The following is a 25,260-nucleotide window of genomic DNA, read 5'->3' as shown; positions in this document are numbered from 1 at the left end:
TGCTCCCCCGACACTTGACAGGTTGCTAAACCTTCGTGTTGTACCAGTGGCCGTTTCTTTTATTTCCCGGATAATAGATGGACAATCAGGAAATAGTCTATGTCGCCCCCACCCCTAGGACAGTCAACTAGGAATACAAAGTACCTTGACCAATTTTCTAAAAGTACTCAACTGTGGACAGTTTGGGTGAGAGTGAGAAGGCAGCGCTATGCTATGCTGCGGTTCGTAGAATCATACGAATTATAGCACAGCTGGAGGCCATTTTGCCTATCCCAGTTTCTACCATTTCAACTAGAGTGACCCACGCCCACACAATTTCCTGGCCTTCCCCTGTATTCTTTTACATTCTTTCTTCTGAAATTCTTCTTTCAATTCTATTTTAAATTCTATGTTTCCTGTTTCAATAGCTATTGTAGCAAAATGTTCTCAGTCTTAATAACCCAACTCATGGCGGGAGGAGATGGGGAATCTCTTAATTACCAGAATGGTGCCAGGGATGAGGGACTTATGCGGAGAGACTGGAGAAGCTTGGGTTGTTCTCTTTAGAGCAGAGAAGGTTAAGAGGAGATTTGATAGAGGTATTCAAAATTATGAGGGGTTTTGATCGAGTAAATAAGGAGAAACTGTTTCCAATGGCAGGATGGTCGGTAATCAGAGGGCACTGACTTGATAATTGGCAAAAGAACCAGAGGGGAGATGAGGAGAATGTTTTTTACGCAGCGAGTTGTGATCTGGAATGCGCTGCCTGAAAGGGCGGTGGAAACAGATTCAATAATAACTTTCAAAAGGGAATTGGATAAATACTTTGAGGAGAAAAATTGCAGGGCTATGGGGAAAGAGCAGGGGAGTGGAACTAATTGGAGAGCTCTTTCAAAGAGCCGGCACTGGCTCGATGGGCTGAATGGCCTCCTGTGCTGTCTCACTCTGATTTCCCACTTTGTCCTTCTAGTGATAATCTTCAGTCTTTCCTCCCCCGTTGCTGACTCAACAATCAGTGGAAACAGTCTCTTTCTGATTATCCTCTTTAAACTTTTGATAATTTTGCAGACCTCCATTCGCAGTCCCATAACTGTTGCTGTTAAGGTGAGAGTAGCCTTTACGAAGAAGTCTTTGTAACTATAGCCTCTCATTCCTGGTAGCATTCTTTGCTTGGCTGCAATATAAAGGAGTTGCTCAGAAATACTTAATTAGCCTAATCAATGTCTTGTTCAAATCCACCATCACTTCCTTGCTTTTAGATGCAATTGCACCATATATAAAATCCAGAATCCCATTTCCCTTCTCTATGGCTTTCCTTTACCTCCACGCCTACCGTTTTAAAGATCGATATATCTCTAAACCCTGGATCTCGCTGTTCCTCCACTCAGATAAGAATCTTTTTCCACTTTTAGGCAGTGGCGCAAGAGGAACGATATTGAAGATTGCTGATAACCAAATTAGTGGGCGTGGCGAACTTGAAAGATGAATTGAAGGGGACATTGACAGATTAGTGGAGTGGGCAGGTTGGTGGTAGAGGAGTAAGAAGTTCATTTTGGAATTAAAAATAATGATACCCTAAAAGCAGTGGCAGAGTTAGGTTTGGCCGACAGGTGTCAGGGGGTTTGACCCCTGAGATTTGGTTGACTTGGCAGGGAGGGGACCGAGCTGGGGAATACCGACTTACCCAGTCTAAAAAGCCGCACGGTCTTGCAGAGGTTCCTGGGAGCAAAATGGAGGCGGTCCTCCAAAGCCACATTGGGCAATCTCAATGATTTGTGGGTGCGGGTTTGAGGCGTGATGATTTCCCCCCACCCCCACAATTCCCTGTCCTTTATATGATTGAAAAACAAATTGGGCTGGATTTTACCAGCTCTGAGGAGGTGGGTTTGGAGGCAGGACTGCTGGGAAAATGGGAAAAATTGGGAGCGGGTCCCAACCCGCCTCCGAACGATCTTCCCGGGAGACGGGTCCCCGACTCGCGCAGGGACCCATCTCCTAGCGGCGGGAAGGGGATTAGAGCCAATTAACTGCCCGTTAACAGGTAGTTAACAGGCAGTTAAGAGGCTTTTCCCCATTTTCCGCCTGCTGATGCGGCCTCCCTGACGTTGGGAAACCCCGCCAGGGTCTGCGAGGCGAGCTGTGGGTCTGCTGCAGTGTAAGTGTGCAAATGACAGCTGCAGAGGTAGTGTGATGGGTGCAATGGTGCACAGTTAAGTATGACAGGTGAGCGAATGTAGTGAGAAATATTTTTATTCTGTTTATATGTATCTAGGTGACAAGATTTGATGTTTCTGTGAAGCCTCATCTGATCGGCAGAATTGTCAGATGCCTTCTGCAATCTCACATGCAGCTGCCATCTGTTTTCTCCTAAGGAGAGAGTCATTGGTGAGCCTGGGTGCTAGTGCTCACCTTTGGACAGTGATGGTCAGAGTTTGACAACACCTCAATGCTGTCAAATCATCTGTCAGAAAATTATGGGGCCTGTCACTTTAACAAAACTGGCAGATGAAGCGTCACCGGCTTTCCCTTAATTGGCCAGCAAGCCCGCAGGATGGGCTTAACAAGGCCAATCAGGGGAAAATAGCGTCAGGTTGTCAGGCGTCACTGGGGGCAGGACTAGAACCCGGAAACCAGAAGTCCCGCCCCCAACGCTCCTCCTCCGGTAAGATGGCGGCCAAGGAGTCCCTGTACAGATCCCTGGGGCACATCATTGCCACCCCCACCTCCATTCTGCCAACCCAAAACTCCTTCATTTTACCCAGTTCACGTGAATGAAGCTTGAGTGGATTATGGATATTGTACAGACCGTTTCCATATAACTTATGTATTCTGGTCTCGATAATTTGAAATGTTTACTAGGGGGTAGAGCTGAAATTAGATTAAAATGCAATTATGGAATAATTATTGCAAGGAATATAATGGAGAATTACTGATCATGGTGATTGCAGAAATACCTTCTTGTAACGCTTAGGGAGCCATTAACTGCAAGAACCAGGCTCGGGAGCTTTATTTTTCCTTTGAACCCCAAGAGGAAATGATTTTATTTGTAACCATTTGCATCCACCAATTATTGATCCATATTATGTTTTGAATTATAAAAGTGAAATGGAATCTTTTGTTTCTGTGTACACTCTCTATTGAAAGGAGAGTTTCTCCTTCCTCAGTGTTGATGGAACACCTTTAGCCTGCTGCAGTGTTGAATGAACAGTTTTTTTCCATGTTTTTTCCCTGTTCTCTGTTGAACGATCCCTGGGGAACTCTGGCAATTGCTCAAAGGAAGTAAAAAAAACAAATTAACAAGGGTGGTGCCGAAAGTTTTTACAGATTGGAGCATTATCTGGAAATACCAATGAATAAAAATAGACAACGTAAACAAGGCTGAAAAGTTCTTGCCGTGGAATTCTCTTCTCTCCAATGCAAGGATCAAGACACTAAAGGTTTTGGGGATCAAAATGTAATGCTGCTTTTGGCTCCTTAAGATACCCCAAAGTAAGATTCACATCTTCAGGAGGCAATTGCGAAACTGGCGTTGCTGGGAAGAGTCACCTAAGGGAAGTGGAAGAATACTTGATGGGGAAAAATTTCCAGGGCTATGGGGAAAGAGCTCTCTTTTGGGCAGTCCCTCGGAACCGAGGATGACTTGCTTCCACATTAAAAATGAGTTCTCAGGTGACTGATGAGTCCAATGAGGGACCTGCAGTCTCTGTCACAGGTGGGGCAGACGGTGGTTGAAGGGGCGGGTGGGTGGGGTGCTTGGGTTGACGTGCGCTCCTTCCGCTGCCTGCGCTTGGCTTCCGCTTGCTCCCGGCGAAGAGACTCGAGGTGTTTGCGCCTTTCCGGATGCTTCTCCTCCACTTTGTGCGGTCTTGGGTGGGGATGTTGCACTTTTTCAAGGAGGCTTTGAGGGTGTCCTTGAAGCATTTCCTCTGCCCACCTGGGGCTCTCTTGCCGTGCCGGAGCTCTGAGTAGAGCGCTTGTTTTGGGAGTCTCATATTGGGCATGCGGACAATGTGGCCCGTCCATCGGAGCTGATCGAACGTGGTCAAAGCTTCGATGCTGGGGATGTTGGCCTGAGCAAGAACACTGAAGCTGGTGCGCCTATCCTGACAATGGATTTGCAGGATCTTGCGGAGGCAGCGTTGGTGGTACCTCTCCAGTGCTTTGAGGTGCCTGCTGTACATGGTCCATGTCTCTGAGGCATACAGCAGGGCGGGTATCACTGCTGCTCTGTAGACCATGAGCTTGGTGCCGGAAGGGAAAGAGCAGGGGGTGTGAGACTAACTAGACAACTCTTTCCAAGAGCCGGCACAGGCACGATTTTTAAAAATTAGTTCCTGGGATGTGGGTGTTGCTGGCAAGGCCAGCATTTATTGCCCATCTCTAGTTGTCCTTGAGAAGCTGGTGGTGACCCGCCACCTTGAACCGCCGCAGTCCGTGTGGTGAAGGTGCTCCCACAGTGCTATTGGGTAGGGAGTTCCAGGATTTTGACCCAGCGACGATGACGGATCGGCGATATACTTCTAAGTCTGGATGGTGTGTGACCTGGAGGGGAACTTGGAAGTGGCGGGGTTCCCATGCGCCTGCTGCCCTTGTCCTTCTAGGTGGAAGAGGTCGCGGGTTTGGGAGGTGCTGTTGAAGGAGCCTTGGCGAGTTGCTGCAGTGTATCTTGTAGATGGTGCACACGATGGACTGAATGGCCTCCTTTCGTGCTGAATTATTCTATGATTGATTTTGTGATTCAGCCACCCAATCCCTTGGCTGTGGCGGAGAGCAGAGAGCCACCATTTTGGATGGACAGCTCAATAGGATGAGAAGGGCCGTCCAACAACAAGCAATGTTCTGAGGACGACTCGTTTATAGAGGTGCTATATAAATGAAGGTTGTTGTAAAATAACTTAATCTTACAAAGCAGAGCATTATGTTGTTTTTCTTCTCCTTTGCAGGTTATAACTGTATCCAGCTGATGGCTATAATGGAGCATGCCTACTATGCCAGTTTTGGTTATCAAGTTACCAGCTTCTTTGCTGCATCAAGGTATTTAAGAGCCACTTTCTCCCTGAAATAGTGTTCAAAGTTCGGGAAATTAGAAAAGCCGAAAGCAGTAACAGAAGTTTCGTGCTGGTGATTTCCCGCACACACTTTCATCATAGACCCATGGAATGTTACAGCACAGAAGGAGGCCATTCGGCCCATCATGCCTATGTCAGCTCTTTGAAAGAGCTCTCCAATTAGTCCCACTCTCCAATTAGTCCCACTCTCCTGCTCTTTCTCCACAGCCCTGCAAAATTTCTCTCCTTCAAGTATTTATTCAATTCTGTTCTGAAAGTTACTATTGAATCTGCTTCCACCGCCCTTTCAGGCAGCGCATTCCAGATCACAACAACTCGCTGTTTAAAAAAAATTTCTCCTCTTCCCCTCTGGTTCTTTTGCCAATCACCTTAAATCTGTGTCCTCTGGTTACTAACCCTCCTGCCACTGGAAACAGTTTTTCCTTATCTAACCTATCAAAAGCCTTCATGATTTTGAACACCTCTATTTAATCTGCCCTGAATCTTCTCTGCTCTAAGGAAAACAACCCCAGCTTCTCTAGTCTAGCCACATAACTGAAGTCTTTCATCCTTGGTAATAAATCTCCTCTGCACCCTCTCTAAGGCTTTGACATCCTTCCTAAAGTGCGGTGCCCAGAATTGGACACAGTACTCCAGCTGGGGCCGAACTAGTGTTTCATAAACGTTTAGCGTGACTTCCTTGCTTTTGTATTTTATGCCTCTGTTTATAAAACCAAGGATCCCGTATACCTTTTTAATGGCCTCCTCAACTTGTCCTGCCACCTTCAAAGATTTGTGTACGTACACCCACGTCCTCCTGAAGTCTGTTACTACCCTCCTCACTGTTTACTACATTTCTGAGTTTTGTATCATCTGCAAACTGTGAAATTGTGCCCTGCATACCTCAGTCCAGGTCATTATATATAATATTTATAAAAATACTTCCCTCCAGTCTGAGAAACAACCGCTCACCACTACTCTCTGTTTTCTGTCCCTTAGACAATTCTGTATCCACGCAGCCACTACCTCTTTAGCCCATGAGCTTCAATTTTGCAAACAAATCTGTTATGTGGTACTTCATCAAACACCTGTTGAAAGTCCATATACACAACATCAGCTGCACTGCCCTCATCCACCCTCTCTCTTAATTCGCTGGTCTTTGTTATTACAGACGGTAATGAGTCGTTAACCCAGGATCCCATCCTGCTGTGTGTGTGTGTACTCGTTTAAAAATCTCATGGTAGTATTTTGAAAAAGAGCTGGCAATTGCCCCAGTATCCTGGGCATCATTGCATATTCAACCAACCACCGCCAAAACTGGAGTTGTCAATTAGGTGTGTTGTTGCTGTTTGAGGGTTGTTGCTGTTTGAGGGTTCCTGCTGTGTGGAAAAAGGCAGAGAGAACTGTATTTGCACTTCCAAATAATGCATTGTTGGCGAAGTGTTTGAGACGATTTTGAGAGGCGTGATAAGACACTACATAAATGGTAATACCCCCGCCCCCCCCCCCCTTTCCCGTGCTTGGATTACAGTGAAGTGCAGTGGTGGAGGCGTGAATATTCCATACTGTGTCCACATAGAATCAGAAATTTACGTCACAGAAGGAGGCCATTCGGCCCATCGTGTCTGTGCCGGCCAAAAAGAGCTCTCCAGCCTAATCCCACTTTCCAGCTCTCGGTCCGTAGCCCTGTCGGTTACGGCACTTCAAGTGTATATCCAAGTACTTTTTAAATGTGAGGAGGGTTTCTGCCTCTACCACCCTTTCAGGCAGTGAGTTCCAGACCCCCACCACCCTCTGGGTGAAAAAAGTTCCCCTCAACTCCCCTCTAATCCTTCGACCAATTACTTTAAATCTATGCCCCCTGGTTATCGACCCTTCTGCTAAGGGAAATAGGTCCTTCCTATCCACTCTATCTAGGCCCCTCATAAATTTATAAACCTCAATCAAGTCTCCCCTCAGCCTCCTCTGTTCCAAAGAAAACAACCCCAGCCACCAAATACAGGGATACAGGGGGGATGTGAGGAAAAACTTTTTTACGCAGCGAGTGGTGAGGACCTGGAATTCGCTGCCGACGGAAGTGGTGGAAGCGGAGACACTCAATTTTCAAGGGGAGACTGGATAGGCACTTGAGGGAAATAAACTTGCAGGGTTACGGGGATAGAGCGGGGGAATGGGACTGACTGGATTGTTCTACAGAGAGCCGGCACGGACTCGATGGGCCGAATGGCCACCTTCTGTGCCGTTATGACTCTATGACAGCCTATCTGATCTTTCCTCATAACTAAAATTCCCCAGCCCAGGCAACATCCTCGTAAATCTCCTCTGCACCCTCTCTAGTGCAATCACATCTTTCCTGTAATGTGGTGACCAGAACTGTACGCAGTATTCTAGCTGTGGCCTAACTAGTGTTTCATACAGTTCAAGCATAACCTCCCTGCTCTTGTATTCTGTGCTTCGACTCGAACTGTAAGAAACAGCCACCAGAACAGTTACTGTTTCTGTGCTTCCTAACTGCTGGCTGCTGAGAGCGTTTGAGTGGTTTAACACCAAGGTAAAGCTCTGCTTTGGAGTGGGGCTCGAAGCCACAACATTCTGACTTTGGCTTGAGCCCTGCCGTCTGAGGCAGTGTTGAAGGCGAGCAAGGAGAAGGGAGAGAACTGGAAGATAAATTGGCCTCCTGTGCTGTAAGCTTCTATGATCCGAAGATTTTTTTTTGAGGTTGAGAGCCCACTGGAGGTTGAATTTTTCTCCCTCCCTTCAGGGTCGGGGGTGACAGCCTGGCCTGTGCTTGGCGCATGTTCACTGTGGTCTGGATGGGATTGGAAGCTCAACCTGTGGGCGCCCATCAGCGTTTGAACTGTTCTTGTTCTGGAAAGTGGGAGGGGGGCAGATGAACGGATGGGTTGGTAAGATGCTGTGGAAAATGTAATTTCTTTGTAGTCGAGGATAATGCGAGCACATGTCTCTCTGTCTCTGCTTTCAGCCCTGCGTGCGATTAAAAAAAAATTCTGTATTGATTTTTTTCATCAACAAAAAATATAAGAAATGACAGCCTATTTGTGAGGAAATTTATGTAAAGACCCAGAGAGCAATAAAGATCAGCCAATTTCAAAAGTAAAAAAAAAAATGACAAGAGAAAACGAGCTGTGTGTTTGTGTGTGCAGTCGCTACGGGACGCCCGATGAGCTGAAGGAGCTGGTCGACACGGCCCACTCGATGGGACTGGTGGTGCTACTCGATGTTGTGCACAGCCACGCATCAAAGAACACAGAGGACGGTCTCAACCGGTTTGACGGGACTGATTCTTGCTTCTTCCACGCCGGGATCCGTGGCACTCACAGCCAGTGGGACAGCAGGCTCTTTAACTATTCAAAGTAAGTGCTTTGAAAATGTCTTTCTCAGCCCATTAGTGTTAGCTTTTTTGTTCTTCCATTCCCCCCCCCTCCTTCTCTCAATTTATATAATAAATATCCCAAGCTGACTAAGGTCTGTTAAGATTTTCTTTCAGACAGCGTCCTGCTGTTGAAGCTGAACAAATTCTTTGTAACTCTCTCTAATTAATTCCCCAAGGGCTCTTTCAGATGGATATTTTTGAAAGTTTTGCCAGAAGGCAGTGAAATCAGAATCACTTTGTTTGAATTATAATTTCTTCTTTTGATTTTTTTTGCCTAGACCTTGATAAGCCGTCTCTGTTGTGCATTGGTCCAAACCAAGTCACAGTGAATCGCGACCTCTTGGGCGGGGGGTAGGATGGCTGAGTATGGGAACCTGGCAGAATCCGAGAGAGTGATTGGCCACACAGGACTGCCCACCCGCCAGTACAGCCGTTCTGTAGGCTCGTGTGCCCAATGTTCTGTCCGACACTCGAGGTGCTGTGCTGCCTCTCGCTCACAGCGGACCTCCTCTTACCTGTCATTTGTCTGCTCCAGACCTTGCCTGCCATCCCACTCCTGTTGTCCTGCTCCTCTCCCGCCGTCCTGCTCCTCTCCCGCCGTCCTGCTCCTCTCCCGTCTCTGGCCTCTGTCAAGTGACCCATTTCCTCCGCAGTCTGAACACTGTGGGATATGATTAAATGTTGCAGAGATAAATTGGGACTATAATTGAGCAGAATGGACTTATATTGCCTGGAGTTTCGAAGAATGAGAGGCGATCTCATTGAAACGTATAAAATTCTTAGAGAGCTTGTCAGGGTAGATGCTGAGAGGATGTTTCCCCTGGCTGGAGAGTCTAGAACGAGGGGTCACAGTCTCAGGATAAGGGATCATTTAGGACTGACATGAGGAGGAATTTTTTCACTGAGGGTTGTGAATCTTTGGAATTCTCTACCCCAGAGGGCTGTGGAGGCTCAGTCGTTGAGGTTTCAAGGCTGAGATCGATAGATTTTTGGACTGTAGCGGAATCAAGGGATATGGGGATAGTGTGGGATGCTGGAATTGAGGTAGAAGATCAGCCATGATCCTGTTGAATGGCGGAGGCTTGAAGGGCCGAATGGCCGACTCCTGCTCCTATTTCTTATGTGTGAGGTGTGAAAGGGAGAAAGAAGGAGTGACAAAAAGACGGACGTCTTATAGTTCTATTTTCCTGGTATACATTTTCTAAAATAACCAATAAGGAGACAACTGGGTTGCCCCAATGTCATCATACAAAAAACAAACCAAAATGCTCCCTCTTTTAAAGGGGCACAACAAAGGAAACTCCTAAACTTCAATGTTATTCCCAGTGTCCAGTACGCCCTCCAGTCCCTGCATGCCCACCGATCGTGGAAAGCCTCAAGCATACCGGCAGATACCGCACGCTCATTCTCCAGGGCCACCCGGGCGCGGACAAGGCCGGGTAGAAAGGCAGCCGGAGCGACCCCTCTTTCTCCGCCCCCCCCCCCCCCCCAAACGGGGCGTGTCCAACCTGGACTTGTATATGGCCCCCTTGGCCAGACTCATGAGGCGGTCCTCCGACTTGCCTGCACTCCCTCCATAACAGGTGGCCAAAGATCAGGACAAATGGGACTGAAGTGGAGCCAGGAGTTGAGGAGCAGCCCTTTCTCCTTCAGTTCCTACCATTCAATATTTTGTATAACAGAACCGTAGCCATCTTCTCTCTAGACTGTGGAACTTAAAGGCCTAGAAATTCAGTTGGGCGCGCCAGCCGTTAGCGCCTTAGGAGGAGTAGATCTCGAGCGCTAGGCGCTTATCGCCCGGGCGCAGCGCGATCTGCGCCTCTCCCCAACTTCAGGACACATTTAGCGCCGGCGCAAAGTCTTAGCGCGCGCCCTGCTGCGCGCGCAGATCATGACGTCATTTAATAGTGCAACGCCCTTTGTGCGCCCCAAACCGGAACTTCACTCGCGCCGGCCCATTGTGCGCCGGGCGGCCCGAGCGACTGTGAAGTGGAACAGTACACAGGCCAGCCGGGCCGCGGGGAGCACAAATTAAAGGGCACTTACCCAGCAGTATAAAGGCCAGCCATTTTGCAGCATTCACTCTTGTGCAACGGTTTTTTGGACAGAGACCAAGGAGGAGAGTTTACTGGTTTGGACCAACACTTGGACAGGTATTTTTGGCACAGGCCAGAGCTTACCAATTATCTTTGCCTTCATTCAGAGCTCAGTGTTTGCCAGCATATAATGGGGGCTGCATTGGGTGGCAACGCTGAATTTCAGCCTTATGCCAGAAGGGCTTACAGATGCCGTGAGAGAGTGGCAGCCCTGGCTAGATGCAGAGGGGGCAACAGGCGTCGCCAACTGAGGCCTTATCCACGCAGGGTATACCGCCAGCAGACCTCCTATCTGACCATGTCTGCCGCGATGTGTGTTAGGAGGCTGCGATTCCGAAGGGAGGTGGTTGCAGACATCTGCCGGCTGCTTCAGAGAGATCTGCAGCCACAGCTGATGCGCAGGACGTCTCTGTCGGTGGCAGTGAAGGTGACGGTGGCTCTCAACTTCTATGCCTCTGGCTCCTTCCAATCCGCTACTGGGGACATCGCTAACATCTCCCAGTTCGCCGTGCATTGCTGCATCCGCCAGGTGACCGAAGCCCTTTTCAGAAGGAGACATCAATTCATCTCCTTCCCCATGACCCTGGACAAGCAGCAGCAGCGTGCAGTGGGGTTTGCAAGAATAGCGGGCTTCCCCATGGTGCAGGGCGCCATTGACTGCACGCATGTGGCTTTGCGGGCACCTCTTGAGCATGCCGAGGATTACCGCAACCGGAAGGGCTACCATTCCCTCAATGTACAGCTGGTGTGTGACCACAGGCAGCGCATCCTAGCTGTCAATGCCCGCTTTCCAGGCAGCAGCCACGATGCCTTTATCCTGCGACAGACAACTGTGGCTGACATGTTCCAGGCACAGCCTCCCCCAAGAGGATGGCTTATCGGGGACAAAGGCTATCCTTTGTGTACCTGGCTCATGACCCCGCTCCGCGCGCCCACGACCCCTGCTGAAGAGGCATACAACGAGAGCCATCAAGCGACGAGGAACCTCATAGAACAAACAATCGGCGTGCTCAAGCAACGGTTCCGCTGTCTCGATCGGTCCGGGGGAGCCCTCCAGTATTCGCAGGATCGAGTCTCCCAATTCGTCGTCGTTTGCTGCATGCTGCACAACCTGGCTATCCGCAGGACTCAGGCACTGCCACCTCACGTTGGACCACCACCTCAGGAGGAGGAGCATGAGGACGACGAGGACGAGGAGTACCAGCCCAGGAGGGACGCACAAGGTCCAAGGGCCGCCCGTCGGCGGCTTATTGAACGTCACTTCTAGGCCCCCTGTCAGGGAATGGCTTCTGCCAATGATAGAACATGATTGCAGCCGCTCCGCAAGCCCTCAGCCGGTTAAGGCAACAAACACTTCAAAGATCAAACATGGACAATGTGAATAAATAAAATGCTTTATTGTACAAACTCTGGGCCCTTCCCACATGAAAACCAAAAACAGACGAAACCCCCAAAAAACACTCAAACACATGACTCGCTCCCACAACCTGGAGAGGATTAACAAAATAGGGCAACTAAAATGGCCGTCATTCTCGGCCTTCGTCCAAAACAAACATCACATCATCGGCCTTCAAAAAACAAACATCCAATTCTCGGCCTCAAGAAACAAACGCAAATGGCCACACATTCGACTATTTGGCCCGCTAGGGCGATGCTTTGGCCATCTTTGGGTGGCCCCTGCCCGCCCTGCTGCTCCGCCTCAAAGTAAGGCCATTGGCTGCTGCAAGGCTGGGGGCAGGCTCCTGAGGGGCACATGTCGTGACGGCAGATGCCCTTGGGGGTCGGCCTAGTCGAGGTCTGGCCGTCGAGCGGGCGGCTGTTGATTGCTGCAGCTGTGGCTGGCCAGCATCAGTCGCTGCAGCAGCTCCTGGCAGCTCCACTGGGGGAGTGGCAGTGGCGGCTGGAGGAATGGCGGCAAGCTGGCGGATGGCAGGCGCTCGCTGGTCGCCTGAGACACTGGCACTCGCCCGGGCCAGCACTGCAGCATGCGCACCAATCTGCCGAGGGACAGACCGCTGTGCTGCTGCAGGGCGCCGGGTGCCCTGGCGATGCCTGGCTGACACAGCGAGTGTGGCAGCAGTGAGTGCCCGTGTTGACCTGTTCACTGACCGCATCAGAGCAGCCAGTGACTGGACGGCACCACTGATCACCTGGCCAGTCGCTGACAGATCTGCCCGGTATTCCGCCCGACTGGTGGCCTCTGAGGGCCCGAACTCGGCCACACTCCGAGAGAGGGAATCGATGGACTCAGGCAACCGTGCCACTGCCGCCATGAGCTCCGTGTGCCGGCGCTCCGAGTCCGCGGACAAGTCTTCGAGGCGTTCCATCTCCTCGGCGAAGAGCATCTCCTGACTGGAGGCCGGACTCTCCCTCTGGGGAGAAGGCCGCCGAGCTGGCCGACCCTTCCTGTGTTGCTGGAGGCCGCTGGGCCCAGCAATTGGACTCCCCTCCGACGCATCCCCCTCTGGGGAGAAGGCCGCCGAGCTTCCACCCCCCTCCCGCCTTTCTGCAGCACGCAGGTCCCAGGAGCTCCCCTCCCCTTCGACACTTCCGCCACGCTGCCCTCCAGGGAAGACGTGTCCCCTACATTGGCCTGGGTGGCCGCGGCTGAGGGTTCCCCTGATGGGCCGCCTTCCTCTTGCTCCTCCTCCTGCTCCTCCTCGGAGGGTCTGTCACTGGCAAGTTGAGGGACCTCCTCTTGACCATCTGAAAGCAGGAAGGCACAAGAGTAGCTTTAGAGTGAGGAGAGGGCGTCAGTGCGGGATGCATGAGTGGTGGCACTCAGCGCATTGGTCGGACAGTGGCAAAGGATGTAGATCTGATGCGCAAGTGGGACGAGAGAGGTGCAAAAGGTGATGTCCTTACCATTGCTGCCCAGAACAGGGTCGGCATCTCCACATGCAACGGGCCCAAGCACCCGGCCACCCATGAGGCGCTCCACGCGATGTTGCAGGTCGGTGAGTGGCTGGATATGGGGTCGGCCTCCCCCGGTCGCAGTCCGGCTCTTGCGATTATTCGCCAGCTTGGCCTGCAAGAGAAAGGACGGCCTCTAAGTACAGTGTGTCACCGTGATCTTGTGTGCACTGCCTCCCATGGTGGAATAACCTGGCCAGTGTGTCACCATGATCTGGTGTGCAATGCCTCCCATGGTGGAATAGCCTGGCCAGTGTGTTAAGTGCAGAATGTGCAATTGATGCTCATGCCTGTCCCATAGCTGCTGGCCATTAGAGCTTTCAGGTCCCTTTGCCCATAATGTGAGGTGCACATGCAAGGATGAGGAGGTCATTGGAAAGGGTACTCACCCTGACAATGCGTGTGAGGTCATTTAACTTTTTGCGGCATTGGGCACCGGTCCTGGGGACGTCGCTGTTGGCTGACAGCTTGCTGGCGACATGCCTCCAGGCTCTCCTGTAGACGCGGACCGTCGCCTTCTTGCCATTGTCCGGGTACAGAACATGGCGCCTCTTCTCCACAGCAGCAAGCAGCACACTCAGATCACGCTCTGAGAAGCGCTGCGCACGTTCACGGGCCTTCTCCATGTCTTCAGGCGCTATTTGGGTCCAGCAGCAGTGTTCAGGCCTAGCTGGAGGGCTCCACTATCCAGGGCGTGGCAGCAGACACAGTCGACCCTTCCCCCTTAACAGCTGGCCGGCGCCAGGGTGTCTGCTGTCAATCACGAGATGGCCGCACTTGCGCTGCGCCCGGCCTCGGCGCTATCGATCACCACCTCCGGCTTAGCGCCCAAAGAGAGGCGTCCAGCAGCAGTTTTAGCGCTCGCCCGAACTCGTAGGGCGAAGCTAATGAATATCGGAGAAGTGGCATCGATTTGGCGGCGGCCGCAAACTTTAGCGGACGCCCCACTTTAGCGCCCCAAAAGTGGCGTCAATGAATTTCTAGGCCAAAGTTCTCCAATCTTTCCCACTGCCTCACACCATTTACCTTGTTCCTCTTTCCTCTTCTTTCTGAAGTGTTTACATCTTCTATATAGTCTGGTGACCAGAATTAAGCATCCTGTTCCCAAGTCTGGTCTGACCAGCGGGTAGTCTAGCCTACAGCATCACCTCTGGCGGCTTCAGCCCGATTTTAACTCTGGGGGCGAGTGTGGCTTGGGGCGGGCAAACGTCAGGTTTGCTTGACTGTGCTAGTGTGGGACCAGGGCTATTTTAACTCCCTGGGCCTCAGTTCCACATTTGAAGTGAGGCTTCCTGCCCAAACCCGGCCGGAATCACTGCCTGTCCAGTCAGAGGGGAAGGGATTTCGGGCAGCGGGAAGGCCAGCACCAGGGGACCCAAGGGGACAGTGCCTGGTCATCTGGTCAGGGGGTCGGGGTAGGACGGAGGTCAGGTTACGGTCGGGGGGAGGGTGGGAAAGCCCGGTGATGAGGAGGCCCAACATTTTCTTGTGGGGCCCAAGGAGTACGCCCCACTTCTGGCCCACGACAAAACCATTAAAAAAAAGGAAAACTTCCCACCTCCCTGAACTTCTGTCCCCCGATCCTACCCAATCGCCAGCTTTCTCATTACGTTTTATAATGATCGTAGTATCGTAAGGTTTAGATTAGCTATGGAAAAGGACTGGGAGCAATCTACAGTAAAAATACTTAATTGGAGGAAGGCCAATTTCACTGAGTTGAGAATGCATCTGGCCCGGGTAAACTGGAATCAAAGATTGGCAGGCAAACCTGTAATGGAACAATGGGCTGCCTTTAAAGAGGAGATGGTTCGGGTACAGTCGAGGTACATTCCCACTAGGGGGAAAGGTAGGGCAGCCAAAGCCAGAGCTCCCTGAATGACCAAAGCGATAAAGAGTAAGATGAAGCAGAAAAAGGGGGCGTGTGGCAGATGTCAGGTTGAGAATACAAGTGAGAACCAGGCTGAATATAGAAAGTTCAGAGGGGAAGTGAAAAAGGAAATAAGAGGGGCAAAGAGAGAGTGTGAGAATAGATTGGCAGCTAACATAAAAGGGAATCCAAAAGTCTTCTATAGGCATATAAATAGTAAGAGGGGGGGGCGGTGGGGCCGATTAGGGACCAAAAAGGAGACCTACACATGGAGACACATGGCTGAGGTACTAAATGAGAACTTTGCATCTGTCTTCAACAAGGAAGTGGATGCTGCCAAAGTCATAGTGAAGGAGGAGGTAGAGGAGATACTGGATGGGATAAAAATTGATAGAGGAGGCTGTCTGTACTTAAAGTTGATAAGTCACCAGGACCAGATGGGACACATCCTAGGATACTGAGGGGAGTAAAGGTGGAAATTGCGGAGGTACTGGCCATAATCTTCCAATCCTCCTTGGATACGGGGGTGGTGCCAGAGGACTGGAGAATTGAAAATGTTACACCCTTGTCCAGAAAAGGGTGTAAAGATAAACCCAGCAACTACAGGCCAGTCAGTTTAACCTTGGTAATGGGGGAGCTTTCAGAAACAATAATCTGGGACAAAAATAAGTCACTTGGACAAGTGTGGATTAATTAAGGAAAGCCAGAATGGATACGTTAAAGGCAAATCGTGTTTAACTAACTTGATTGAGTTTTTTGATGAGGTAACAGAGAGGGTTGATGTCTCCCTACTATTGTCTCTGACCTATTTCCTGCTACCAGGAAATATGTATCCCATTAATTACTAAATAACCAGGCCTATGTAACCTGAGCTTTTCCCTGTGTCCATTCGCGTGCGCACTTTGGCTGCCGCTCCAGACCCAAGCCGTTCATTTCTTTTTCCACTTTTTCTCCTCTTCCTTTTCTCTCTATCCCTCCCTGACCGTGCTCTCCTGTCATCATGCCTCCTTTCATCTCTCCTCTCTCAGATACGCTATCCTCCCAAATCCCTACCCCAATCCTTCATTACTCTTAGTCTTCGACCTTCCTACTCTCCTGCCGCTGTCCTAGGATTGACTCCCTCTTAGATAAGCCTACAGCTTCCCTCTGTGCCTCTCCTGGCAAGGGCCCACCGTGGCACTCGTCGCTGCCTCCTTACGAGCAGCAACCCCAACTGTCCCATCCTACTCTCTCACCGACCTTTCCGCCCAGCGCGCCCACTGGGGGCTAATCTTGGCAATCTGCTCCCTGTCCAACTCACCCCTCCCAGCGCTGACCCTGTGGACGCTGTCAGTGGCTCAGCCATCACCGACCCTCTCTGCATCTCCTTCCAGAATGTCCGTTCACTTGCGAACAAGGCCCTTGCCATCCATGAGCTTATCGTGGATGATTGTATCGACATCATGGTCCTGAAGGAAATATGGTTGAGGGTGATGACACCTTACCCTTAAATGAAGCCTCCCCACCTGGCTATACCTTCCACTACTTGCCCCGCTCAGACCGCCGTGGTGGCGGTGTGGCTCTCATCACCAAATCACACCTTGGTCTGTCTCCTACTCCTCAGAGCATCTCCTCCTTTGAGCATCTCACCTTGTTCCACTCCTCTCACTTCTCATTTAAAATTCTTGTTCTCTACCATCCACACAAGTACCATAAAAACTTTATTACCAAGATTATCTTCACTGTTTTCCTCCCTCAGCCTCTGCACAGAGTGACTTCTCATCCTCGGTGATTTCAACCTCCATCTCAATTCATCATGCTCTCTCTCCTCTGAGTTCATTAGCCTCCTATCCTCCCTTAATCTCTCCCTCCATGTAAACTCCCCAACCCATATTGACGGCCACCCCCTCGACCTTGCCATCTCTCGTGGTCTCGCTACTGCCAGAGGACCCGCTCCTGATCACTTTTGAGAAGTGTAAGAAGTCACACAACACCAGGTTATAGTCCAACAGCTTTATTTGAAATCACAAGCTTTCGGAGCGCTGCTCCTTCTTCAGGTGAAGTGGAGAAATGCATAAAGACACAGCTTATATAGTCAGAGAATCATGTCAGATGTTTACAGGTAACCTTTCCAACTGCCATTTATCACACCTCGGCAGAGAGATAATCACAGCAGTCAAAGGTGTGAATGGTGTCCAAACAGGTCAGTCAGGGAAACATTACATCAAAGAACAATGAGGTGGGGTCACAAGGGGTCAAATATTGCAGATGCTGGGGTCTGTATGAAAAACAAAAAAACAGACAAAAAACATTTTTTTTTGGCTGGAAATCACATCTGTGTAGAGAGAACAAGCCAATGTCGACTCGAGTCTGGATGACCCTGCATCAGGTGGGGTTACATGTAGCGTGACATGAACCCAAGATCTCGGTTGAGGCCGTCCTCATGAGTGCGGAACTTGGCTATCAGTTTCTGCTCGACAATTTTGCGTTGTCGTGTGTCTCGAAGGCCACCTTGGAGAATGCTTACCCGAAGATCGGAGGCTGGATGTCCTTGACTGCTGAAGTGTTCCCCGACTGGGAGGGAACACTCCTGCCTGGTGATTGTTGCGCGGTGTCCGTTCATCTGTTGTCGCAGTGTCTGCATGGTCTCGCCGATGTACCATGCTCCGGGGCATCCTTTCCTGCAACGTATGAGGTAGACAACGTTGGCCGAGTCACATGAGTATGTACCATGTACCTGGTGGGTGGTGTCCTCACGTGTGATGATGGTATCTGTGTTGATGATCTGGCATGTCTTGCAGAGGTTGCTGTGGCAGGGTTGTGTGGTGTCGTGGTCGCTGTTCTCCTGAAAGCTGGGTAATTTGCTGCGAACGATGGTCTGTTTGAGGTTAGGCGGCTGTTTGAAAGCGAGTAGTGGAGGCGTGGGGATGGCCTTAGCGAGGTGTTTGTCGTCATCGATGACATGTTGAAGGCTGCGAAGAACATGGCGTAGTTTCTCCGCTCCGGGGAAGTACTGGACGACGAAGGGTACTCTGTTGGTTGTGTCCCGTGTTTGTCTTCTGAGGAGGTCTATGCGATTTTTCGCTGTGGCCCGTCGGAACTGTCGATCGACGAGTCGAGCGTCATATCCCGTTCTTACAAGGGCGTCTTTCAGTGTCTGTAGGTGTCCATCGCATTCCTCCTCGTCTGAGCAGATCCTGTGTATTCGCAGGGCTTGTCCATAGGGGATGGCTTCTTTAACGTGGTTAGGGTGGAAGCTGGAGAAGTGAAGCATCGTGAGGTTGTCCGTGGGCTTGCGGTAGAGTGAAGTGCTGAGGTGTCCGTCTTTGATGGAGATTCGTGTGTCCAGGAATGAGACTGATTCTGAGGAGTAGTCCATGGTGAGTTTGATGGTGGGATGGAACTTGTTGATGTTATCGTGTAGTCTTTTCAGTGATTCTTCGCCGTGGGTCCATAGGAAGAAAATGTCGTCGATGTATCTGGTGTATAGCGTTGGTTGGAGATCCTGTGCAGCGAAGAAGTCTTGCTCGAACTTGTGCATGAAGATGTTTGCGTATTGGGGTGCGAATTTGGTCCCCATGGCTGTTCCGTGTGTTTGGGTAAAGAACTGGTTGTCGAAGGTGAAGACATTGTGGTCAAGGAGAAGGGTGTGTGTGTGTATCCTAACTCACACCAAGTCCCGTTTGCCCATCACCCCAGTGCTCGCTGACCTACATTGGCTCCCGGTCCTGCAATGCCTCGAATTTAAAATGCTCAGCTTTGTGTTCAAATCCCTCCGTGGCGTCGTCCCTCCCTATCTTTGTAACCTCCTCCAGTCCTACAAACCTCAGATCTCTGCGCTCCTCCAATTCTGGCCTCTTGCGCATCCCCAATTTTAATCGCTCCACCATTGGCGGCCGTGCCTTCAGCTGCCAAGGCCCTAAGCTCTGGAATTTCCTCCCTAAACCTCTCCGCCTCTCTCTCCTCCTTTAAGACACTCCTTAAAACCTACCTTTGACCAAGCTTTTGATCACCTGCCCTAATATTGCCTTATGTGGCTTGGTGTCAGATTTTGTTCGACAACGCTCCTGTGAAACGCCTTGGGACTACGTTACAGACGCGATGTAAATGCAAGTTGTCGGTGTTGTGTGGTTCCTGTGATGATCTCAACTCTGGTGCCCCCCACCCCCCCCCCCACAGTTGGGGAGCCTGCTGACGCCCCCGGTCCAGCCCAGTAGGCGAGGAATGGCTGTCCCTCCTGCTTGTGGAGCCAGACCCTAACATAAAGTATCTCCTTCAAGGTGGTGGGGGCGGGAAAGGGGACCAATCCAGACAAAGGAACATTTCCTCATAGTATGTAGGTCAGAACAGGGTCGTGTTTATGGTGTGAAGGTTATTGATTTTTCCTGTTGTTTTCGATGAATCTATTAATGTTTTGAGACTTTACAAAATCTGGTGGAGCCAGGGAAACAGTTCTCGTGCTGTGAAACCCTGCATTTTTTTTTGCTTACTGGTGCCAAACATTGAAAAGGTATTGGCGTTGGGAGCTAATTGGCCTCCTTCTTCCTCAAATGTGACAGGTGCTGCTAAATTATGAAAAAGGAATCCTTTTAAAAGTCACCCGAGATTGGAAAAGTGCAGTGTTTGTGGCTATCCTGAGATAATGAAGCCCATACCTAGCTGGAACCACGTGGCTACTTACCTTTTCAACTGACAGTGCAAATTGGTGTCGCTACTGAGCGTATCACCGCACGCTGAGAGTGCAGAGACCCCGGGTCAACCTCCAGTGAGGAGCAGCTTCTGCCATGGTATCACGGAAACTCCCCCCCCCGATTGCCTGCTGGGCAAAGGCACTGGCAAAACGAGAGAGCCTCGGTTTAAATCTATGCCCCCTTGTTAGCGGATCACAGCTGGCACAGCTTGAAACTGTGCCAGCCTTGATCTGAGCTGTGGCTCAGTGGGTCGCTCTCTCTCGCCTCCGAGTCAGAAGGTCGTGGGTTCAAGCCCCACTCCAGAGATTTGTGCATATAATCCAGGCTGCACCCCCCCCCCCCCCCACCCCCGTGCAGTACTGAGGGAGTGCTGCACTGTCGATTGGGGCCGTCTTTCGGATGAGGCATTAAACCGAGGCCCCGTCTGTCCTCTCAGGTGGAACGTAAAAGATCCCACGGCTACTTTTCCGAAGAAGAGCAGGAGAGTTCCTCCCAGAGTCCTGGTCAAAATTTATCCCTCAACCAGCATCACTATAAACAGCTTGTCTGGTTTTCTAATTGCTGTTTGTGGGAGTTTGCTGTGTGCAAATTGGCTGCAGCGTTTCCTACATTACAGGAGTTGACTACACTTCAAAAAAGTACCTGGGTGGCTGTAAAGCACTTATAGGTTGTGAAAGGCGCTATATAAATGCAAGTTCTTCTTTTTACATTGCATTCTTGCATCTTCCAGCAGGAGTCAATGATTGGGAATGGCCTGTTTTTCAACAACAACAACAACAACAAATTCTTTTATATAGCGCCTTTAACGTAGTAAAACGCCCCAAGGCGGCACAGGAGTATTTTAAGACAAAAATTTTGACACCGATCCAAAGAGGTAGGTTTTAAGGAGCACATTAAAGGAGGAAAGAGAGGTAGCGAGGCGGAGAGGTTTAGGCAGGGAATTCCAGAGCTTAGGGCCCAGGCAACAGAAAGCACGGCCGCCAATGGTTGAGCGATTATAATCAGGGATGCTCGAGGGCAGAATTAGAGGATTAGAGGAGCGCAGATATCTCAGGGGTGGGGGGGCGGGGTGATGTGGGGCTGAAGGAGATTACAGAGATAGGGAGGGGCGAGGCCATGGAGGGGTTTGAAAACAAGGATAAGAATTTTGAAATTGAGGCGCTGCTTAACCTGAAGCCAATGTGGGTCAGCGAGCACAGGGGTGATGGGTGAACGGGACTTGGTGCGAGTTAGGACACGGGCAGCCGAGTTTTGGATGACCTCAAGTTTACGTAGGGTGGAATGTGGGAGGCCAGCCAGGAGTGCGTTGGAATAGTCAAGTCTGGAGGTAACAAAAACATGGATGAGGGTTTCAGCAGCGGATGAGCTGAGGCAAGGGCGGAGACGGGCGATGTTACGGAGGTGGAATTAGGTGGTCTTAGTTATGCTGCAGATATGTGGTCGGAAGCTCATTTCACGGTCAACACTCTATCCCAGGGATGAGAAGGCCAGTTGGCGAGATCAACTGACTCTGCACAGACAGTCGATCTTCTGGCCTGCACGGTCTGTTACTGAGCGAGGTAGTGCCATCTAGTTGAGTTCTGCGATGTGTGCCTCTGCTCTTAGCAATAAGCAGTTGCCCAGGAAATGGCTTATCTCTGCCTTTTAACTCAATGAATTGAAAGAAATCAATGTAACAGAGCACATGTTTCCTAATTCCTTTCATTTCTGGCCCTGTTTAGAAAATCTTATAAAAATTCAATGGGTTTTAAATGGAGTTACTGAAGATTAAGAGATTGTTATTGATTTGAATTTTTCTTTAAACAGCAATCGACAGCAATCCTCTGCTCTTTCTGTGGCTCTGTCACAAACCCAATACATTCATGCAGATGTAAAGGCTGATTGAGAACACTGCCATTTATTTCAGGGCTCCCTTTCCAACCTGCAGCCTATGTGCAACTACAGAGGATTACAGTACAAGGAGTGCAGAATTATCCCTGACATTTTTACAATAGCAAGATGGCCTTTTGTGTTCAAATCAAAAAAAAATTCTCTTATTATTCAGGCTCTTCAATTATATAAATTTGCCAGAAACTGGAGGACAGGAGATGATTAAATTACAAGAAGTGATAATGGCTCAAGACAAAAGGAGGCAATAATGAAAGAAATTAGAGAAATAAAAGATGTATAGGAGACCCAGAGGATGTGCCAGTAGTTAAAGTAGAGGAGGCCGGAAGTAATGGAAATATGGCAAAACAGAGAAGACGGAGTGTGGTGGAAGGAAGGCCAGGAGACCCCAGGGATACGGACTACCTCGCCGTCCGTGTACCGATTGGGGTTCCCCACTCCAAGTCTCCAAGTGTTGGATAAGTCCTTTACCAATTAAACAGATTGATAAAGCTAGAGACACTAATATGTTTAATAATTCATTTTAAACGCCCTAAACAACCATACAGAGTAAAGCACATTAGTCCCGTGTCCAAAATTCACGTGCGTGGATATTAATGAGGACCCGTGATGGTGGCTTCTCCAAGCCTGTTCACGCCACTGGGTCTCGAAGGAACCAATGTCTCTTTCCTTCTAACTAAGTAAAAACATGGCATCTCTTTATACCATTTCACTTTATGGCCTCTTTCCTGTTGGATGTAATGCCATTCGATGTTTTCTGAGCATCCAGTTGATCAAATCGATTGTCAAACGGCAATGAGAGGCCCCATCAATAGTCCCTCTAATTTTTATTTTAGGTGCACGGTCCCTTTAACTGGCTGCGCGGCCCATTCAAATTTTCGTGCATGCGCAGTTTCTTCAATTTAAAAGCCGGTGAGTGGCCTGCGTGGGACCTCAGACTGCTGCGCGGCTGTGCAGCTTAACAGGAACATTGGGCCCCATGCCTTTTCACACCATACTGTTACTTCCTATCATTGCTTTTTCCGAGCCATAGCTTTGTTGAAAACAACCTTTGATCATGTTCTCATAGCAGCATATTGCCTTTTATATTGCTATAATCTCCTGCCCTTGCACTACCCCCTGCTGTGATGAAAATCCTGTTTCAAAAGCCCATGTGTGTTATCGGCATCACTGAGGGGAAAGGACGGGCTTTTCGAAAAGATGATATAAACCACTTCCGTCTACATTACTGCTTTGTCTTTGTTAGAAATAAATAGAATGTAAAAACATACTGATATTTTTACACCAAGCACCAGCCCACCACCAACCCCCGGCACTGGAGGCTTTGGTGCAACCATCCTACACTACCTGCACCTGTTGACCAAGAGAAAATGGGAGCGGTGGTTAAGATCTGACAATGTTCTACTCACTGTTAAGGCCAGAAGCTGTAAAGTTCCTTTTTACTTCTGGTGCCTTTAGCTTGAGTATTGCCCTCATCCCCCAGCTGCTCCTAGCAATATTTGATCATCTAAGTCCATAAAGTGTTAGCTGTGGCTCAGTGGGTCGCACTCTCGCCTCTGAGTCAGAAGGTTGTGAGTTCAAGCCCCACTCCAGAGACTTGAGCACAAAATCCTGGCTGACACTCCCAGTGCAGTGCAGTCTTTTGGATCAGATGTTAAACCGAGCTTTTGCTCTCTCAGATGGACGTAAACGATCCTATGGCATTATTTGAAGAAGAGCAGGGGAGTTCTCCCTGTGTCCTAGCTAATATCAGCATTAGCATCGCTAAACATAAGAACATAAGAAATAGGAGCAGGAGTCGGCCATTTGGCCCTTCGAATCTGCTCCGCCATTCAATAAGATCATGGCGGATCTTCTACCTCAACTCCACCTTCCCGCACTATCCCCATATCCCTTAATTCCCCCAAATTTATTGACCTCTATCTTGAATATACTCAACGACTGAGCATCCACAGCTCTCTGGGGTAGAGAATGCCAAAGATTCACCACCCTCTGAGTGAAGAAATTTCTCCTCATTTCAGTTCTAAATGGCCGAAAAGGTGTCTTCTAATCTAAAGGACGAGAGGTGTTCCATTTAGGCAGTCTGGCAATATAATGACAAATGTACAGCAACAACAACTTGCATTTCCTTTAATGTACTAAAACCTCCCAAACCACTTCACAGGAACAATTATCTGACAAAATTTGACACCAAGCCACATTAGGAGAGCTGACCAAAGCTTGGGCAAAGAGGGAGGTTTTAAGGAGAGAGAGGTTTAGGGAGGGAATTCCAGAGCTTAGGGCCCAGGCAGCTGAAGGCACGGCCACCAATGGTGGAGCGATTAAAATCGGGGATGCGCAAGAGGCCACAGTTGGAGGAGTGCAGAGATCTTGGAGAGTTGTAGGGCTGGCGAAGGTGACACGAGGTAGGGAGGCCGTGGAGGGATTAGAAAACAAGGATGAGAATTTTATTATTGAGGCGCTGTCGGACCGAGAGCCAATGTAGGTCAACAAGGTGATGGGTGAACATGTTGAAGTTCCAACACTTTAAACAGTAGCAATGTGCTGTGAATATTTTATCGCATCTTACAACCACGTGGAGATCATTACTGGCCAACCAGATCTCCGCTTACTCTTATCTAACGCTGGAGTCCTGCAAATCTTTTTCCTTTGTTCTCTGGACACGGTTGACACTTGGGAGGGCAGTATTTATTGCCCATCTGTACTTGTCCTGAGGACATTGAGTCAACCATCTCGTTTGGGCAAGAATGGGTAGGGGTGGCAGCTTCCCTTCCTGAAGGACATTAGTGAATCAGTTGGATTTTTACGCACATCCAGTAGCTTTATTGGTCATTATTCTGGTGAATTCAGTTTCACAACTTGCCATGGTGGGATTTGCACTCATGGCCTCTGGGTTACTCATCCAGCCCCATAACCACTCTGCTTCAATATCCAAGGACATGGGCATCGGGCAGGACACTGTAGCCTAGATTATCCAGTCAGTGTAAATATACATGGAGGAGGCAGTGAGACAGAGAAAAGGTGAGTTTATATTAACAGATTATTTCTGCCCTCTAAGGTTTCATTCATCCTGTTAACATCTGAACTATCAGTTGGTAAGTTCACTGTCAAGTTCTGAGCCCTACAGACCAGGAGAGTCTCCGCTTGAATTTCTAGTCTGTGCTGATCTTGGCTGGGGTGGTCCCAGCGCTAAAATTGGTCTCCACATCCCTGAGCTACAGAGCGGAATATCAGTCAGGCCCATCCCATTATAGTCAGCATTTATTGCCCATCCCTAATTGCCCTTGAGAAGGTGGTGGTGAGCCGCCTTCTTGAACCACTGCAGTCCGTGTGGTGAAGGTGCTCCCACAGTGCTGTTAGGGAGGGAGTTCCAGGATTTTGACCCAGTGACGATGAAGGATCGGCC

General features: G+C 49.7%; 1 protein-coding gene across 2 annotated transcripts in view; it reads left to right on the top strand.

The window, feature by feature from the left end:
- The window catches only part of gbe1b (glucan (1,4-alpha-), branching enzyme 1b), a 474,062-nt gene that overhangs the window by 243,713 nt on the left and 205,089 nt on the right, over positions 1-25,260 (top strand). For both annotated transcript variants that reach the window (XM_086007319.1, XM_086007318.1), the window contains exons 6-7: positions 4,923-5,013; positions 8,192-8,401. In XM_086007319.1, the coding sequence (XP_085863445.1) occupies positions 4,923-5,013; positions 8,192-8,401 (301 nt within the window). The remainder of the gene's footprint in view (positions 1-4,922; positions 5,014-8,191; positions 8,402-25,260) is intronic.

Source organism: Somniosus microcephalus, chromosome 14 (assembly GCF_052327205.1).
Source record: "Somniosus microcephalus isolate GS21.2 chromosome 14, FLI_Smic_1.0, whole genome shotgun sequence".
Classification (NCBI taxonomy): domain Eukaryota; kingdom Metazoa; phylum Chordata; class Chondrichthyes; order Squaliformes; family Somniosidae; genus Somniosus; species Somniosus microcephalus.
The sequence above is the reverse complement of the archived record's forward strand: the minus strand, read 5'-3'. Positions and strand labels throughout refer to the sequence as shown.